Source organism: Thalassophryne amazonica, chromosome 17 (genome assembly GCF_902500255.1).
Source record: "Thalassophryne amazonica chromosome 17, fThaAma1.1, whole genome shotgun sequence".
NCBI classification, from domain to species: domain Eukaryota; kingdom Metazoa; phylum Chordata; class Actinopteri; order Batrachoidiformes; family Batrachoididae; genus Thalassophryne; species Thalassophryne amazonica.
In genome coordinates, this window is record NC_047119.1 from 59,054,032 (window position 1) to 59,073,270 (window position 19,239).

The 19,239-nt window shown below is 38.5% G+C and overlaps 1 protein-coding gene across 2 annotated transcripts in view; it reads left to right on the plus strand.

The window, feature by feature from the left end:
• Positions 1 to 18,993, plus strand: part of pi4kaa (phosphatidylinositol 4-kinase, catalytic, alpha a) — a 59,748-nt gene extending 40,755 nt beyond the window's left edge. The window contains exons 45-54 of one of the 2 annotated variants that reach the window (XM_034192338.1): positions 73 to 143; positions 590 to 662; positions 3,501 to 3,681; positions 5,488 to 5,592; positions 6,627 to 6,752; positions 6,958 to 7,078; positions 11,411 to 11,570; positions 11,797 to 11,886; positions 12,538 to 12,621; positions 12,746 to 18,993. In XM_034192338.1, coding sequence (XP_034048229.1) covers positions 73 to 143; positions 590 to 662; positions 3,501 to 3,681; positions 5,488 to 5,592; positions 6,627 to 6,752; positions 6,958 to 7,078; positions 11,411 to 11,570; positions 11,797 to 11,886; positions 12,538 to 12,621; positions 12,746 to 12,797 — 1,063 coding nt within the window. In that variant the 3' untranslated portion in view covers positions 12,798 to 18,993. The remainder of the gene's footprint in view (positions 1 to 72; positions 144 to 589; positions 663 to 3,500; positions 3,682 to 5,487; positions 5,593 to 6,626; positions 6,753 to 6,957; positions 7,079 to 11,410; positions 11,571 to 11,796; positions 11,887 to 12,537; positions 12,622 to 12,745) is intronic. The other variant, XM_034192339.1, reaches the window with a different exon arrangement.
• Positions 18,994 to 19,239: the final 246 nt, after the last annotated feature.

Here is a 19,239-nt window from a genome sequence, read left to right on the forward strand (position 1 = left end):
ACTATTCCTATTTGGAAAATCCTGGAAAGGAAGAAATGTTGTGTGATTTGACGACCGTTGTTTGTCTTTCAGGCCAGTTCCAAAGGGGGACGAGAGAAAAAGGGCTTGTCTCAAAGCTCTGTCTGATATCAAAGTGCAGCCAGGTAACTATTTATAAAATAACAGGTCATTAATGCTGCGTCCCACCATTAAAATGTCCTGGGTCTTCTCGAGCAGGTGGCTTTCTGGGATAGAAGTTGGACGACCAATGTGTAGACCAATTCCACAAGACATTTCATCTGTGTTGTCCGAGTTTACCCGGCTATAAATGGGCATCAGCGCTGGAGAAAGAAGTAAACTGCGATGGAGTGACGTCCCATCCAGCGAGAGTAGTAGACTCTCATTCACTTAATGCTGATGTATCTGGGGGTAAACGCGGACCTCAGAGCCTGCATAGAACTTGCTTCTCTTAGGTATAAGAGAAGGATTTGTAAAAGGAAAACAGTTAAATGTATAACTAAGTCAATTGTAAATTTAAGATGTAATGTGATGTTTGTGACCCTTTTTGTATAGTCTACAGTTGTTTGCCTCCTCTTGGTGTGTTTTATAGGCTGTTACCTACCAAGTAATCCTGAAGCCATTGTCCTCGACATCGACTACAAGTCTGGAACACCAATGCAGAGGTGATGAGAGGTTTATTATTTATATACATATATATATATTTTTGACAAATTCATACAGTTTGATACAATTAATTGTCCCTGTCGGAAGAAATTCAACTTGGACTCAAATGGCTTCGTAATCACAGTAAAACTAATTACATATAAACAAGGCAGCACAACTGTGCCACTCACACAATAACTGTGCGTAAAGAATATTGCACACATGCCACAGTAATACACAATGCACATTACAACCACATATTGCACACCCCATAGTAAAACACCATGAAACTGTTACAAACTCCCCTCAGCTTCAAGCAGCATTATTTAAGTTTGGTAATGGTAGGAACAAATGAGTTTTAAAACTGCTGAGTTCTCTGGACTTGAATTATCAGTCAGGTACATAAGTACCTGGAGACTGACAATGTTTGTAGTTTTCCTTCTGTACACCACTGCAGTGGAATTGAAATATCACTAACTGAGGAGTGAATTTCTTTGAGTGAGAAACTGACTTTGGTTTCCTTTGGCAGAAGCGCTTGAGTCAGATGGATAATGATCCATCTGCACTTTGAAGCATCCTTCTCTGTTTGGCAGCATTTGACTGAATCTGATCTGAGCAGTAAACTTCAATGGCGTTAGATGAGGCCGTCCTGGAAGTGAAAAATATTGCAGTTCCTTGACTGGCTGCTTGAGGCTGGCTCTAAAACAGAGCACATTCCCATAGGAGTCCATGTTAAAATGTCCAACTTTAGAGGAAAAATAAACATGTCTATAGCCTTGTACAAATAACGGTTTTGGGCTCTATAATTTCCTCCTCCATGACAACTGTATGGTGGTGATTTTTATTTATTTATTTTGTAGCTTCTTAGTTGAAGATGTTTTAAGACAAAGTTTTTTAATTTGGAGGCGTGGCCACTTTGACTGAAAGCGGCTGAGCCTAGCATCTGCGGCTCTCGTAGTGTCCGACCGTAACTCAGTCCGTTCAGTGCGGCTGCTAGCCGTTGTGGAGCACTGTGTCTGTTTTGTTTTGAGTATTTTAGTACAAACACCTGGAATAATAGTTCTTGTGTGGTGAAACATCCTGACTGATCATCTAAGATGTTTCTGTTGCAATATTCACACTGAATGAAGCTCTTGTTCTATTTAATGTTGTATGCTAACGGCGTTAGCAATTGTAGCAGCTGTCGGTAGCTTCATGCGTTAGGTCTCGTTAATGTAGGGTTACTGAGGAAATTAGTGTCTCATAACTTTTTATATCCACACCAAAGTAAATCGTTAAGTGAACCACCACGCAGTCCTCAACAATCTTATTTAATAAACACCCGAACCGAGGTTAGCCTGTTAGGTGGGCAGACTCCAAGAGAGGGGCATGTTCAGGCTTTTTTCATCACACACTGAGCCACCCAGACTCCACCCCTTTATGCATTAATGAGCTCATCGTGTCACTGCCGTCAACATGGCGATGCCCAGATACTGGCTTCATGTCGGCTGTTCCAGGTCTCTATAGGAGACCTGTTGGTGGCTTCATGTAGGCTTTGTCCAGTATGTGTACAGTCTATAATCTGAATGGATATTATAGCCCAAAATCAGGGATCTGCAACCTTTACTGTCAAGAGAGCTATTTTTGTCCCGTCTTCCACAAATAAAATTATTCTGGAGCCGCAAAACATATTTGACCTTTAAAATGAATGAATAAAGATAACACAGCTTCTAAGGTTTTTTTGTATACAGTTTTGTATTTTTTTTTAATTTTGTTTGTTTTTTACAACCCCAAATCTAAAAAGTTGGGATGTTACAGAAAATCTGGTGTTGGGGGAGGGGGGATCCTAATGATCCTGACATTTTCTTTGACTTCTATTTACATAACTGCAGACTGTATGAAACCAACATATTTCATGTTTTGTGTGGCTCGCTTTATTTTAGTTGTTTTGTGAAGATACGCCGTGTGATTGGAGGCCTGCCAAGGTGCTCCAGTTATGTCATAGCGTGACTCAGTCTGAAATCCTCTGAAATTTTCTACTTAAAAGATGCTGCCTCACAGGACAAAAAACAAAAACATTCACTGACACAGAGCCTTTAAGGTAAGGGGAGCCGCTGCAGAGGGGTTAAAGAGCCCCATGTGGCAGACCCCTGCCCCAAATACTTCAGAATTCATTGTGGTACTTCTATCAGCGGTCACGTGATCATTAAACACTAATGACCCTTTGGCAGCCATACATGCCCATGGAGCCACACCTTTCTTCTCCATAGTCTTCCCATCATCTTGCTTCAAGTTAATCTTGCTTTCATCTGTCCAGAGAATCTTGTTCTCGTGTTGGCCAGGGTTTTTAAGATGTTCTCTTGAGAAGTCTATTCTGGTCTTTGTACTCTTGAGTGGTACCCATGGTTTGCACCTTATACTCTTAGTGTTCTTACCTTGGCTAGATACTGTGAAGGGAGTTTTCTTCACCCAGGAAAAAAATTGCACCGTGATTTTCCAGGCCTTTTGCTGTTGCTTATCAGCAGGACATTCATTATTTTTAAGAATATACCACATTGTTGATTTTGACACTTTGGGCAAGTTTCTCTTATCTGTCTGATAGGTTGATTTTGATTTTTAGCCTAATTATGGCCTATGTCAGAGTTCCTATGAAAAGCTGCCAGATGCAAATTCAACACTTGGAACTATCTCGATACCTTTCATCTGGTTATTTTGCCATGAAAGGAACAGACAACACCTGGCCGTGAAACTGCTCATCATTAAATTGTCTAATTATTTATGCCCTCTGGGAATGGCAGACTGCATAGAAATGGCTCCCATTCCTAAATAGTTAATGCAATATACTTGTATTTATCTCATGGTATTCTGTGTTGTCGCAGTGCTGCCAAAGCTCCCTATCTAGCCAAGTTTAAGGTGAAGCGCTGTGGGGTGAATGAACTGGAACGGGAGGGTCTTAGCTGCCACATGGACTCCACAGAAGATGGAGAGGAGAACCCAGATGGAACACGCAGAGCTTGTTGGCAGGCTGCCATCTTCAAAGTGGGAGATGACTGTCGACAGGTACTGTGTCTTTAACACCAAACCACATGTACACGTTGCTCATTTAACGTAGAAGGTAAAATGAAGACCAATACATAAAGCATCACCGCACCTACAAAACAGTTTCAGATGTTTCTGGCTTCCATTAGACAAACAGTATTGTAAGAAGACACATCTCAAACTCAAACCTCCCAGCAGCTACTGGTCTGATTTGTGACCTCCTTGGGGGTGACTTCAGAAGTTGAAGTGGAAATAAAGGTGTATTAGCAGTAGTACAGTCATTCAGGTATATTTTGTGTGAGTTCATGCTGCCGGTGGTCCTGCTGGAACCTATTAGCAGATTATCATAGAGTGGGTGGGCAGAGGATTCAGAGAATGGTTTAACTATCATTCATCACTGGTATGTAAATCAAACCTCAACTTTTCTAAACACATAACATCGCACTATGTCCTAAAATGCTGCTGGCCACAGACAAAAGCCATTACTCTAAAATCAACGTAAAAACCTTGACCAGGCTTACAGTTGATCACCAGGAAAAATGCTGAACCATGTCTTTATTGATTTAATTAAATATTTTGTTTCTAAATTCAGTTTTGGATTAATTTCTTCCTTCCTTGTCAGCGGTCTTTTATGCCACAGCAGTGGAGTGCTCTGTTAAAGGTGACTGATGTCACATTTCATGCTTTGACCTCCATCAGTTCCTTTGCTGGGGCTCTGATGTTTGTTAATTCAGGCCTCCTTCCTCAGTGATATAAACCCCGTATGATCTCTGTCTTATGTTGTTGTGCAATAGCATGTACAGTTGGTGATGGTTCCATTAATCTTTTCAAGACGGCTCCAAAGTAGGAACAGGACTTGTGGAGATCCAGGCACTGGGTTTAGAGGTGGACTTTTTAATGCAGCCAAAGCTTCACCAATCAACCCTTTATCTTGCCAGTTTGTCATTTAAAAGCTTTTATAAATAATTCCATTCACTTCTGAAATCTTATGGAATCTTTCCTGCTTTTTAAAGAGGCATTCAACTTGGACTGTGTAAACTTTTAACCCAGTGAAAATCTGAAATTGTGAATAAAAACTGAAATCCATTCCAAATCCAACTGTTTTTAAATAGATAATCTGTCTGACATAATCCACATATAGTTTGATCAACTGGGTTTAAACATTTTAAGATAAGACGTATGTAAACCTATGTCCATAACTGTTTTAAATTCTGATCATTTTGTACATTTTATAATATTGTTCATGCATGTTCACATTATTCTCTTTGTATTTCCTGTTGTGAAACTAACAAAACGTACTGGAAAAAGCCTCATCCAAAGCAAAAATTTCCAAGATATGCAGTTGTATCCAGAGCCACACAAAAACAGAATGGATTCTACTCTACAATACAATACTTCCATACTTAATGTTTTAATTTAATCAGTTTATTCAAGAGAGACTGGGTGGTGTCACTGTGCACTTTTTAGTAATCAAAGTTGAGGAGCATCGTTAAATACCCGGACCTAGTAAAAATGTTTTGCCATCCTGCATTTCTTTCTGAAATCCTGTTAATGTCAGTGTAATTTTGTATGCAGACATGCACAAATTGATCTCTCCAGAGACAGTCCAGGATAGCGTTACTGCCGTAACACCACTGAATTAATGTGGAGGTCAGAGTATTTATGAAAATAAATCACATTTTTCTGTGTATTTTCACTCTCACGATGTTTGAGTTAATGTGAAACACACTGAGATATTTAATGTAACATTTTAGGGGAGGAGACTCTGAAGTCTAAATTCCTCTTGTATGATCTTTCTGTTGTTGTTGTTGTTCCTCTCCACTACAGGACATGCTCGCTCTGCAGATTATTGGACTTTTCAAGAATATTTTCCAGTTAGTGGGTCTTGATCTGTTTGTTTTCCCCTACAGAGTGGTGGCAACTGCACCAGGGGTAAGATTTTCTTTACTCTGTACCACCACCTAAAGATCCTGTGGCCAGTTAAAATGTTCATAATTTTGATAGCATGCATGTTTTTAAGCTTTGCCAATCAGTTTTTTTTTTTCTGTTATAACTAGAAGGGCAGTCAAAGAAATCTTTCCTCCTTCAACAGTTCTCTGTTTACATGGTCTCTTTAAAAAACTTTCTTTGATCTTGAGCCGTCATTTAATTCTGACTACCCATCTTTAATCCTGCGCTGTGATCTGGTACTTGATTTGAATCTCTTACTTTGGATATTGATTGCTTAACTTTCATCCTGGATTTTGATCTTTGAACTTTCACAATGAGGTTATGTTTTAATTGCAGTTTGCTGTTTGACATTTTTGCAAGATGATCCTGATTGCTGTAATCAGGATTACGATCAAATCAAATAAATCAAGATCAAAGCCCAAAGATAAAGGGCAAAATTCATCCGTTGATTCAAATCCACACCCATATGTAATCAACTCGTCCTTAGCCCAAAGTCTGCCTTTGCATCGTTCATGTCCTTTTCAAATATCCAAGATCAAAGGCCAGATCCAGAGCTTGATCTGGATCCACACCATAAATGAATCAGGTTTCACGTGACCCATGACCGGCTTCTCCTCCACATTTCATATTCTTTTGAGATATCTTACTAACAGACTGAAATAAAAATATAACATCTCATGAGGTCTCATCAGTGAGACAGCTTGATGACAGACGGAGTGGATTTAATCAAGTCCAGCTTAATGGTGGGAACACAACCAGGTTCACTTTTATGAACATCAAAACAAGTGATCGTCTGTTTAGAGTCTGGGGCATTGTGTTATTTGGGTTTAAAAATGAACTCTGCTAAGGTGTACAGAGCAGAGATTCAGTATTAACTGACAGTGTGGGCAGTAATGTCAGGGGTCACAGGAAGTGGACGGAAGGAAAGGCAACATAAAGTGAAAAGTTCCTCAATGAAAAATAGTCCAGAATTTTATTTTAACAGTCATTTATTTGTGAACTGATCTTTGCTTCAGTGTGGCGTGATCGAGTGTATCCCAGACTGTAAATCCCGGGACCAACTTGGCCGGCAGACTGACTTCGGGATGTACGATTACTTCTGCAACCAGTACGGAGATGAATCCACCCTGGATTTTCAGAAGGTGTGTTGGTTTAATGCTTTGACCATTGTTCTATTAACCTGCATGGATCCTTTGTTTCAAAGAGAAGCATCACTGCCAAACGCCTTCATGGTTATTTATTATTACCGCAGGTAGGGAGGGAAATGTTTTGTAAATGTTAAGTATCTGTGAGCCAGCGTTAACTCTAGCAAAATGTGTGTGATCTCACGTTTTCTCCTTTCCACAGGCGCGGTACAACTTCATCCGCAGTATGGCCGCCTACAGTCTGCTGCTGTTCTTGCTTCAGATTAAAGACAGACACAACGGCAACATCATGCTGGACAGCAAAGGCCATCTCATCCACATCGGTCTGGAACACTGTGTCCTATAATTACGTTGCTTCCATCACACATTCATACACGCACATTTGGTTTTAACTTTTACTTATGATCAGAGTTTTACTTATGAAATGTAAGAATAGAGCCTGTGTGGTGTTTGCGGGAGGTTCTGTGTAGAGCCCCACAGATATATCAGTTGGTCAGTAGTATCAGCCGATATGAGCCTTTCACAAACATATCGGTATTGACATGATTGTTTACAGAATAAATCCATCTAAGTTGGGCTCTAGTTCTGTTCCAGGAAATGCCAAAACACAGGTGAATTTGAAGAAGTGTAACAACTGGGATTTTAGATATTGTGTAATCACATTTGCCATTGGTATGAATGCAATAAGGTGATGTGATTTGTTTGAAAGCTGTGTGATGTATAATGAATGACTTATTGGTTTTGGTAGACTTTTTTGGTGTAATTTTGCCCAACAGGTAGAGTGAGGTATTTGCTTTCTGTAGGTGTTTGTCAGATGTCACTATCAGCTCACCACTATTTACATCTGTCTGAGATTTTGTGCTGATAAAAATCTCAGACTGTACCGCGCATCCGAAAAGTATTCACAGCACTTCACTTTTTCCACTTTTTGTAATATTACAACAAATAAATAAATGTTAAAATAAAGTAAATTAAATTATTCCCTCAAACTACTACTCACAACACCCCTTAATGACTACATGAAAAGGTTTTTTGTTGTTTCTTTTTTTTTTTTTTTTTTGCCAATTTATTAAAAATAAAAACTAAGAAATCACATGTACATAAGTATTCACACCTTTTGCTCAATACTTTGTTGATGCACCTTTGGCAGCAATTACAGCCTCAAGTCTTCTTGAATATGATGCCACAAGCTTGCTGCACCTATCGTTGGGTAGTTTTGTCCATTCCTTTTTGCAGCACCTCTCAAGCTGTATCAGGTTGGATGGGGAGTGTCGGTGCACACCCATTATCAGATCTTCCAGAGATGTTCAGTCAGATTCAGGCCTGGGCTCTGGCTGGGCCACTCAAGGACATTCACAGAGTTGTCCTGAAGCCACTCCTTTGATATCTTGGCTGTGTGGTTAGGGTCATTGTCCTGCTGAAAGATGAACCGTTACCCCAGGCTGAGGTCAAGGATGTCTATGTCCGTTGCTGCATTCATCTTTCCCTCAATCCTGACTAGTCTCCCAGTTCCTGCTGCTGAATTTTGAGGGAAAAAAAATCATCCATTTTGGAATAAGGCTGTAACTTAACAAAATGTGGAAAAAGTGAATACTGAATACTTTCTGGATGCACCATATGCCTCATTTAAGTTTGTTTGTTTTTCAGTTTTAGGATGACCGAAGTTCATTTGGTAAAGCGGGTTGTCCATTATCAATAGAATAGAATAGAAAAAACTCTGTTGTCCCCAAAGGGAAATTTGTCCTGGGCACAGTGCTACATATTGCTTAAAAACAGTACAAAAAAAACCCCAATAAAACAGATACAAACAACACACATTCAGCCACAGAGTTGGTAAAGTGTAGGTTAAGTACTGTGCAGAGAATTTGATGTACGTGAAGATCTAGTGTTCAGCAGTTTAATAGAAGATGGGACAAAGGACAACTTAAATCTGTTAGTCCTACACTGTGGCACCCTCAGTCTCCGTCCTGAAGGCAGCAGGACATATTCACTGAAGAGGATGCTCTGGGTCCTTTGAAATGATTTTCCCACTTCTTACCACTGCCTCTTCATATAAGGCTTGAATAGGCAGGTAATCTTTTAGTCCTACTACTTTCATGACTGTTTAATGGATGTGAGCAAGCTTGTTTTTCAACTGGACAGACAGGGTACCAAACCACGCTGTAATCCCATAACAAATGAGGCTCTCAAGTGTTGCTCTGTAAAAAACAAGCAGGATGTTAATTCCCACAGTTGTATTAAATCAGATCAGGTGTATTAAATCCTAGTTCCTCCTGTCAGTGTGTTCAAATATCTTTGAGAAAGACTTTGAGAAACTCTTGTGTGGTCCCGGCATTGATGTGTGAACAAGACAAAATTTTCCTATGGTGCATGACCTGCTATGTCATAACTGTCCCTCAAGCAGATTTTTGGACCAGTTGTAGAGTTCCATATTTTTATTTATTTATTGGATCATACAAGTCACAATGTACAAAAACATTTTCTTTCTGCATTATGTCACCACAAGTGAAAGTGATATCCAGATTTTATTCTTTACATTCTGCAAAGTTTCTCTTCACAGGACAGTAAGTGTTGACCTGTTACTGAAATAAGGGCCATTTCTCTTAGATCAAATTAAATCAATTTCATTTATATAGCGCCAAATCACAACAAACAGTTGCCCCAAGGCGCTTCATATTGCAAGGCAAAGCCATACAATAATTACAGAAAAACCCCAACTGTCAAAATGACCCCCTGTGAGCAAGCACTTGGCGACAGTGGGAAGGAAAAACTCCCTTTTAACAGGAAGAAACCTCCAGCAGAACCAGGCTCAGGGAGGGGCAGTCTTCTGCTGAGACTGGTTGGGGCTGAGGGAGAGAACCAGGAAAAAGACATGCTGTGGAGGGGAGCAGAGATCAATCACTAATGATTAAATGCAGAGTGGTGCATACAGAGCAAAAAGAGAAAGAAACACTCAGTGCATTATGGGAACCCCCCAGCAGTCTAAGTCTATAGCAGCATAACTAAGGGATGGTTCAGGGTCACCTGATCCAGCCCTAACTATAAGCTTTAGCAAAAAGGAAAGTTTTAAGCCTAATCTTAAAAGTAGAGAGGGTGTCTGTCTCCCTGATCCGAATTGGGAGCTGGTTCCACAGGAGAGGAGCCTGAAAGCTGAAGGCTCTGCCTCCCATTCTACTCTTACAAACCCTAGGAACTACAAGTAAGCCTGCAGTCTGAGAGCGAAGCGCTCTATTGGGGTGATATGGTACTATGAGGTCCCTAAGATAAGATGGGACCTGATTATTCAAAACCTTATAAGTAAGAAGAAGAATTTTAAATTCTATTCTAGAATTAACAGGAAGCCAATGAAGAGAGGCCAATATGGATGAGATATGCTCTCTCCTTCTAGTCCCTGTCAGTACTCTAGCTGCAGCATTTTGAATTAACTGAAGGCTTTTCAGGGAACTTTTAGGACAACCTGCTAATAATGAATTACAATAGTCCAGCCTAGAGGAAATAAATGCATGAATTAGTTTTTCAGCATCACTCTGAGACAAGACCTTTCTAATTTTAGAGATATTGCGCAAATGCAAAAAAGCAGTCCTACATATTTGTTTAATATGCGCATTGAATGACATATCCTGATCAAAAATGACTCCAAGATTTCTCACAGTATTACTAGAGGTCAGGGTAGTGCCATCCAGAGTAAGGATCTGGTTAGACACCATGTTTCTAAGATTTGTGGGGCCAAGTACAATAACTTCAGTTTTATCTGAGTTTAAAAGCAGGAAATTAGAGGTCATCCATGTCTTTATGTCTGTAAGACAATCCTGCAGTAAAGCTAGTTGGTGTGTGTCCTCTGGCTTCATGGATAGATAAAGCTGAGTATCATCTGCGTAACAATGAAAATTTAAGCAATGCTGTCTAATAATACTGCCTAAGGGAAGCATGTATAAAGTGAATAAAATTGGTCCTAGCACAGAACCTTGGGAACTCCATAATTAACCTTAGTCTGTGAAGAAGATTCCCCATTTACATGAACAAATTGTAATCTATTAGATAACTATGATTCAAACCAGTGCAGTGCCTTTAATACCTATGGCATGCTCTAATCTCTGTAATAACATTTTATGGTCAGCAGTATCAAAAGCAGCACTGAGGTCTAACAGAACAAGCACAGAGATGAGTCCACTGTCTGAGGCCATAAGAAGATCATTTGTAACCTTCACTAATGCTGTTTCTGTACTATGATGAATTCTAAACCCTGACTGAAACTCTTCAAATAGACCATTCCTCTGCAGATGATCAGTTAGCTGTTTTACAACTACCCTTTCAAGAATTTTTGAGAGAAAAGGAAGGTTGGAGATTGGCCTATAATTAGCTAAGATAGCTGGGTCAAGTGATGGCTTTTTAAGTAATGGTTTAATTACTGCCACCTTAAAAGCCTGTGGTACATAGCCAACTAATAAAGACAGATTGATCATATTTAAGAGCATATAGAAACCTGCACTTAGAAACTTGCACAAAAGAATTTGAGTATAAGATTAAAGTTGTGTGACTTAAGGTCTGTCTTCATTATTCATTGTGCTGTTTATACAAAGTGCATATATGGGCCACTGAACTGTAACGCTTTGGGAATGCTAATATTTTTTCCACTGACGTGTGTGTTTGCTCAGACTTTGGTTTCATGTTTGAGAGCTCTCCTGGTGGGAACCTGGGCTGGGAGCCAGACATCAAGCTGACCGATGAGATGGTGATGATCATGGGAGGCAAGATGGAGGCCACGCCCTTCAAATGGTTCATGGAGATGTGTGTCCGTGGATATCTGTCTGTTCGGTAAGAAAGTGCTCACAGCAGAATTTCATGCTGCCCCTGTAACACAGTGATTGCTGAGTTTTTGGGGTTCTTGGTTTAAATCACTTGAGGGTTGTGAGAGTTTGCTTATCATTGAAGGTGTGGATAAAAATCAACATAAGGGATGTTTTATATTGTATTTTATTGCTTTCTTACTTTCTGTAAGTTCTTGAATTTTGTTCTTATTTGTTTTTTTGTCAACACGTAGACCCTACATGGACGCTGTGGTTTCTTTAGTGACCCTCATGCTGGACACTGGACTGCCATGTTTCAGAGGACAAACTATTAAACTCCTCAAGTTAGTAAGATGACCTAAACATGTTCACAAAGTGATGATTTGTGTGTGTGTGTGTGTGTGTGTGTGTGTGTGTGTGTGTGTGTGTGTGTGTGTGTGTGTGTGTGTGTGTGTGTGTGTGTGTGTGTGTGTGTGTGTGTGTGTGTTTATATACAGGGTGAACATGAAAAAACACTCATTGGTTTCAAATATTTATAATATCAAAAGTTACATTAATAATTTTTGAATTTTGAAGAAGAATAATCTGCAAAAGAGAAAAAAAACTTGAGTTTCTGCAACTGTTGATACCAAAATTGTATAAGCATGTCAACAAAGCAAGTTTATTTATGAAATTATTTTAATAAATTAATTAAATCAAGCAATTGAATTATTGAAATGAGATTTGGGATTTGATGATTTATTAGGTTTTTAAATCAAAAATTAAATAAAAGAATAAAAAAATGTAATAAAATAATAAATAAATAAATCTTAATGGATTTTTGTTGGATAAAAATATTTGAACACTTCAAATAGGATTTTCTTTTTACCTACTGAACCCCCCCCCCCCCCCCCCCAAAACATTTTTGCAGTACCTTTTGTCAAATGCTTAAAACATTTGTACAGTGCTGCACCGTATGTTAGAAACTGTGTTTTGAATGTTCTGTGTTTTATCAGAGGACGCTTTAATCCTCAAATGAGTGAGAAAGAAGCAGCGGCATACATCATCAAAGTCATCCAAAGCTGTTTCCTCAGCAGCAGGTGATTAAAAAAAATTATAATTTTCACACAGTTTTCCATCCTCTCACATGAAAGCTTTATCACAAGTGTATGAATTATTCAGGAATATACAGCGTTAATCTACATTTCTGTTTTCCACCAACAGGAGCAAAACGTACGACATGCTGCAGTACTACCAGAACCAAATTCCGTACTGAAGACGTGGTCTTGTGTTCCAGTTTCTACTGTATGTTCTTTACAAATATCTACACAAGCAATGCAAACCTTTTTTTGTTGTTGGGGGGGGTGGGGTGGAGTGAGTGACAACATTGTGGCACTTTGATGAGAATTTTCCACTTTTATTCAGCATAACTTTAACTTGAAAGTTAAGAACATGTATAACTTTGACCAGAACAGGGATTTGAATCACCCTTTAAGTGTTCGTTCTTGATGCCGCTGTTTTTTTTTATGTTTGTTTGTTTGTTTTTTTTAAGTAAAAACACAAGAGGAAGCTAGCAGCAAAGGGAGCCATATTTACTATGTTTGTTAAATTGTCTGTTCAGAATTTATCTTAACAGAATGTTCTTTGTACTATGCTGTTTTGCACTTTTGTGTACTTTATTAATCAGACTACTTCATTGGCTTTGCCTGCCTGAAAAAAAATCAATAGATTAAATGTTACACATTAAACGTTTTAAAAGTCTGTAACTATATAACTGAACAATTAGATTTCAGTGTTTCGATTTAGACAAGGAGATGAGGTAACGTATAGATGAAATTCAAATATTTATGTACTAATCAAAGTCTGACAGTGCTCCTTACAATATAAAGTAAGTAGAAAACCGACCAAATATGCTGTAGTATTTACTGTATAATCACATTAAGATGAGTTGCTGTTCAATGAATTGTTACTGATAGATGTTATATGTGAAGAGGATATTTAAACCGTTTTTAGAGAATTAATTGTGCTGCCTTGATGCGCGCCCTCAGAGCCAGACATGCAACGGCTTTGAGATTAAACTGGTTGCATGGATGTGATGCAGCTCACAGTCTGCATGTTTAACGAGTACAGTCAGGTTTATAAGCAGTTGGACAGCAATTTATATTTTGCCTCTGTACATCACCACAATGGAGCTGAAATGACGCAGTCAAACAGGGGTGGGCTGTAAGACCTAAAATTAATATCATAGTATTTTTTGCCTTTTTGGACAGTGATGGTGTTATATCACAGTATTACTTATTTTTTTCCTCAGAGTTACGGGAGGACAAGCATATCCTGTCCTTTTATGTTATTAAAAAAAAATGTATATTTTGCTCATTAAAACCATGGAAAGTGTCATTGTCAATTGGGAGATATAGGAGAGTAATAATATGCATTCTCAATATTGAATGTATCTGGGTGGAGCTTATTAATGCGAGGTAAAATGAAAGCATCTGGGTTGTATTTCTGTTACATATGAAGCAGAGGTCATAGATAAACTCTCAGGCCTAAACTATATTCATAGCAAGAGAATGTCCGTGAAAGCACTCATGGAATTGTGGGACTTGGTAGATGTTTAATATTAAACCTCAAACACTTGGAAATTAAAATAGTCCATATTAAAGTCTTGCTCAAATAAGCTCATGATTAAAGAGGTTCGTGTTGTGCAAAACCAATTTCAATTATATCTTTTACGTTTTCATATCTGCACCTTCAAAGTTAAAATCTGGATGAAAAGATTCATGAATCAAAGATTTTTACAGTTTTAAATGTTTAACACATCTGTGGTTGTTTTGTTAGAGATTGTTGAGGCTTTTAAATGACCCTATACTCAGGTGCGACTTGTATACCGAAAAATCATGTATTTGTTATTCAGAATAATAATTATAGTAACTATTTATATAAGACTTTAAAATGAATGAAAGCACTAAACAAAATAAACTATATTATTATATGGCTACGACGCTACGTCTGCTCTGATTGGCTGATTTCCGGTCTGATATTTTCCCATATCAGACCGTTACCATGACAATCAGTCCGAATCACGTATCAGATTTACAACTTTGACATTTGATGTTTTCCCTCGTTGAATTAGAGGAATTAACAGCAAACAAGATTGAAGTGGACATGCAAAATGAAGCCCAACAAGATGAAAACACAGCTCCTAACAGTCAAGAACAGATTGGAAACTTCTTTACAAACCAGAAAGCTAAAAACATGATTAGGAAAACCAAGTTGGACATGAATATACTCCATAAATATCTATTAAATTTTGACGATGCAGCTTAAAAACAGCCATAATAAACGATTTCTTAACCTTGCTGGCTCAATTAATAACCTGTTAATATTAAAAGAATAAATGCCAATAATAAGACATACACTGCTGCAGTGTACAAAAAATCCCAGATTAATTATCTGATAATACTGAAAAAACGTGATTATGCTCCAGTGCGGCTTCAACAGGCCTTTTTTAACAGGTGCGACTTATACTCCGGAAAATGCGGTACATTTAGAATAAAAATATTGAACAGGTGTTATGAAATGGGGGAAAAAACTGAGCTTTGATCATCACAGCCTCAGTGCTGCTGATCCAAGCTGTAGCTGCACTGAAATAATTGATACAAATTTTTGTTGGCATGATTAAAAATATATATACATATAAATTTGAATTTATTAGACACCCATGCATAACAGAAATTCACTCATATACAAACAGCCAAATTCATAACGGAAAAGTCAAAGGTGAAAAGAAATATAAATACATATTATATTATATTATATAAATATATATTTTTGGCCTGGCAGGTGTTCTTGTTGGTCTGATTTCTCACAGTATTGCTCAGTTCATATTGTGGTACACCATCGCACCAGTGATGACTGATACACTGGTGTACCACCAACTACATGTAAGTCCTGTACAGGTCCTGAGCCCTGTCAGAGCCCGTTGTTACCTTTAGATATCGTACAAGGAAGTGGTTGAGAGTCTATGCTGCCAACTGAACAGACAACAATCCATCACTTGTTACTTTCCCATCTGAGGCTGGTACCCATTTACAGCTGGGTGGTCTAGGACAGTGCAGGTGAAGTGTCTTGTCAAGGACACAAACTGGTAGCTTCAATGTGAATTGAACCCCAGATTTTTGGGTAACAGTCCCACTCTTGTACCACTCATCTTCCTCATCTCCTCACATGACAAGGACATATTGATTGTTTCATTTCAACTCCATTGTGGTGGACTTGATATAAAAAATGGTTTCTGTCCAAACACATATCTTCTTGACTGTAAATATAGATGATAGATCTATTTTTTACCTTGTGTTCAAACACGTCTGCCTGCCCTTTACCTTGAGTGCAGCCCGGTTTTAAACATTCCGCTCCAGTATTCTACTCGTGTCCAGCCTCCTTGGTTTGGGGTTGACTTAGTATATTGCTGTTATTTATGCAGATGATAATTTTACCTAAGAAGCCATTTCTCACAACTGTAGTGATACTTGAGTAAAAGAAAAAAACCCTAACCTTATGCAATATCTTCATGTGTACTGATGTATTTGTGTTGAACAAATGAGATTGCTGTAATACTCATCAATTTAATGTTTTATGAGAACTGCTGCAGTATGAGTCACTGTATGTATGTTTACCGCAACATATTTAAGGATGAAATCATATATTGGTATAAAAGTACACAGGAAAAAAAACCTCTTTAAGAGCCAGTTTTTTATAAGAGTCAGGCAGATTTCTATTACAGGGTGAGTCATGACCCCTTCAGATTTGTCCCAAAAAATTTTATGGGTAGATATACATTGGAAAGGAACAGAAATCACATTTTGTACCCTTGATAGGGTCTGCTTTTTTTTTTTTTTTTTTTTTTTTTTTTTGGTCCTGGAAATTTGGGGTCAAATATGGTAAATTGGCAACTATCTCCGATTTTAATGAAACTTGCGGAATTTGCTCCCATAACAAGGTAAACAAGCTTCTGTAAGTTTGAGTGCAGTGTCACAAGCCATTCTTGCTGTAGGCTGCCACCTGGTGGCCAAATAGGAACTAAACTGCAAAAAATAAACAAGGTTTGGTTCTTATGAAAAATGTACAAAACTTTGATGACAATAGGACAAATGGATCATGAAATATATGGTTATTTGAAAGTGTTCATTTTTGCCAAATACTGCAAGTTTCATGAAAATCAGAGGAAGTTGCCAATTTACCATATCTGGCCTCTTCGTGAAGTGGTCCAACAAAACTCGTGTAAAAAGGTTCAATACAAAAAACAGCCACAAAACTCTCTTTACCACTGAAACTAGAGATGCTGAGTGACAATATGAGCCATATTTTATTACTTTTGACTTAAGGCGCATGGGGAAATCACTATGCGAAAAAGTGGTCATTTTGCATTTTGGAGGCAACAAGCGCCCCCTATACTTGTGTGGCCAAAGTCAGCCACCAAAATTTTCAGCAAAATCAAAGTTACAGGTCCTAATTTATCATTATATGCATGAAAGACCTTGGCTGACGAAGGGCGCAGGCCACACCGCCCCTGTGAAAATATGCACAATTACAAAAAATTGTGATTTGCAGTGCCACCTATGGCCTGCGCCCTGAGTCAGCTGCCAAAGTTTTTACATTTTTGAAGAGTCCATACCTGATAGACTAACACAAATGAAAATCAATTTGACGCACGGAAATTTGAGCATTTGAAAACCTAAATTTTGTGTTTTCGCCATTTGGCTCATTTTGACCCCAGATTTCCAGGACTTCCTAAAAAAAAAAAAAAAAAAAAAAAAAAGCAGACCCTATCAAGGATTAAAAAATGTGATTTGCATTTGTTTTTAACATATCTACCCATTTAAAAAAAAAAAAAAAAAAAATTGGACAAATCTGAAGGGGTCATAAACCACATGCCTGACTTATAAAAACTGGCTCTTATGGGTTTTTTTTTTTTAAGGATATTTGAGGGAGCTGTCATGACGTTCATTTTATTGTCATTAACTGTAGTTGCTGTTAGTTTATAGGACAACTCTGACATTTTTTTCAATCTTGGCTCTATTTTTAAAGGTTTTGGGGGACATATTATCATTTGGTCGAAACTTAATCAGCACATTAATGATGTAGAATGCAAACACCGCTACAGGCTAACCAGCTACTGAGTGTTATTGGACTTGGCATGAAGAATACTGAGGAAACTGCTTATTTTCCCCACTGAACAGGCAACATTAGAAGTGTCCAGTTGCACGGACAGTTTCCCTGCAGAGGTAAATGTGCATGTTTACATGATTAAATGTAATTATCCTTTTTAATACTGCTGATGAGGGGCACAGGGTCTAACAAAACAAGCTCCTCAGCTATTCAGTGATGAGTTTTTCTTGTTGCCCCGTCCTGTCACTTAGCTGGTTATTCTGCACTTACGCATAGGCAGGATGCTTTCTGAATATCATATTCCCGTCATCTGTGGCACATTCCTGACATTCTTAATGAGACTTAACGCATCTGAATAGGTTCTCTAACAGTGCATGTCGGTATGTGACATGTGATATTCGTGGAGCATGTTTTTGGCTGGCAAAAAAATCTTGCACGAATTTCACAAATATCCCCGATTCCTGGAGTTCACAACTGAGCGCCTCGATACATGGTGATCTGTAACGGAGTGTGACAGCAGTCGTAGTGTATTCTTGATGGTTCTTAGAGTCCATACTGTCGGGCATCGTTACATGAAAGCTGTCAAAAACTGACAAGATGGTCACATGGTTCATGCGGTGTCGCGTATCACTGTGCCCCACTACGAATCACTGATTTCTCACAGGTGCGCGCTCACAATTGTTATAAACCCTGCCGCACCGCATTTCTTCAGTTTGTTTACAGGTAGGTAAACAGTTTTGGGGCAGTACGTGACAATTCACAATGGTGCGCAACAGCGCAGGACAATATTCGTGACGGTGCATAATCATTCCAGATGAATCGCCAGCAATTCGTGCCATTAATCGTAACAGTGGCAGCACTCCGTGCCAGCACCTGATGCCTCTGCCCCAAATCATCCAATTCAATTCAAATTTGTGATCCCTGTCATGAATTTACATTCGTGGTGTTCCTGACTTGTCATCGTTATGTGTAAATGCAGCATTAGACTGCGGTGTTGTCTGCATTCTAAGTCAGCAATGCACCAATTAAATTCTTTTTTGTTCTGAGTGAAACGATGACCCTCAAAACATCTTTAAAAAAAAAAACAAAACAAAGCTGAGGTTTAAAAAGGTGCGTGTTCTCCCTGAAACAAGTTTGAGCCCGTTTGTCTGCTACTGTGCGTCAATGTTGAGATTTTAAAATGTTGTTGGTCAACATATAATATTTCCTCTTTGAATTAGTATTATTGTTCTATTTGCTCAGGTTGTGGCTTTGTTGTGTCTGTCCTAAATCTTTACTTATTAAAGCTGTCTACAGTCTCTTCAGTATCAAGCTAATCATGTACTGTGTTTTGGTAAATGTATTATATATACTCAGTGAGGAGATTACCAGTGAAAACTTTCACTAACTGTAGAGTTTCTGATCTCAAAATAAGGCTTTTGAGTCCCAGTTTTTTTGGTTTGTTTATATGTGTGTGTGTGTGTGTGTGTGTGTGTGTGTGTGTGTGTGTGTGTGTGTGTGTGTGTGTGTGTGTGTGTGTGTGTGTGTGTGTGTGTGTGTGTGTGTGTGTG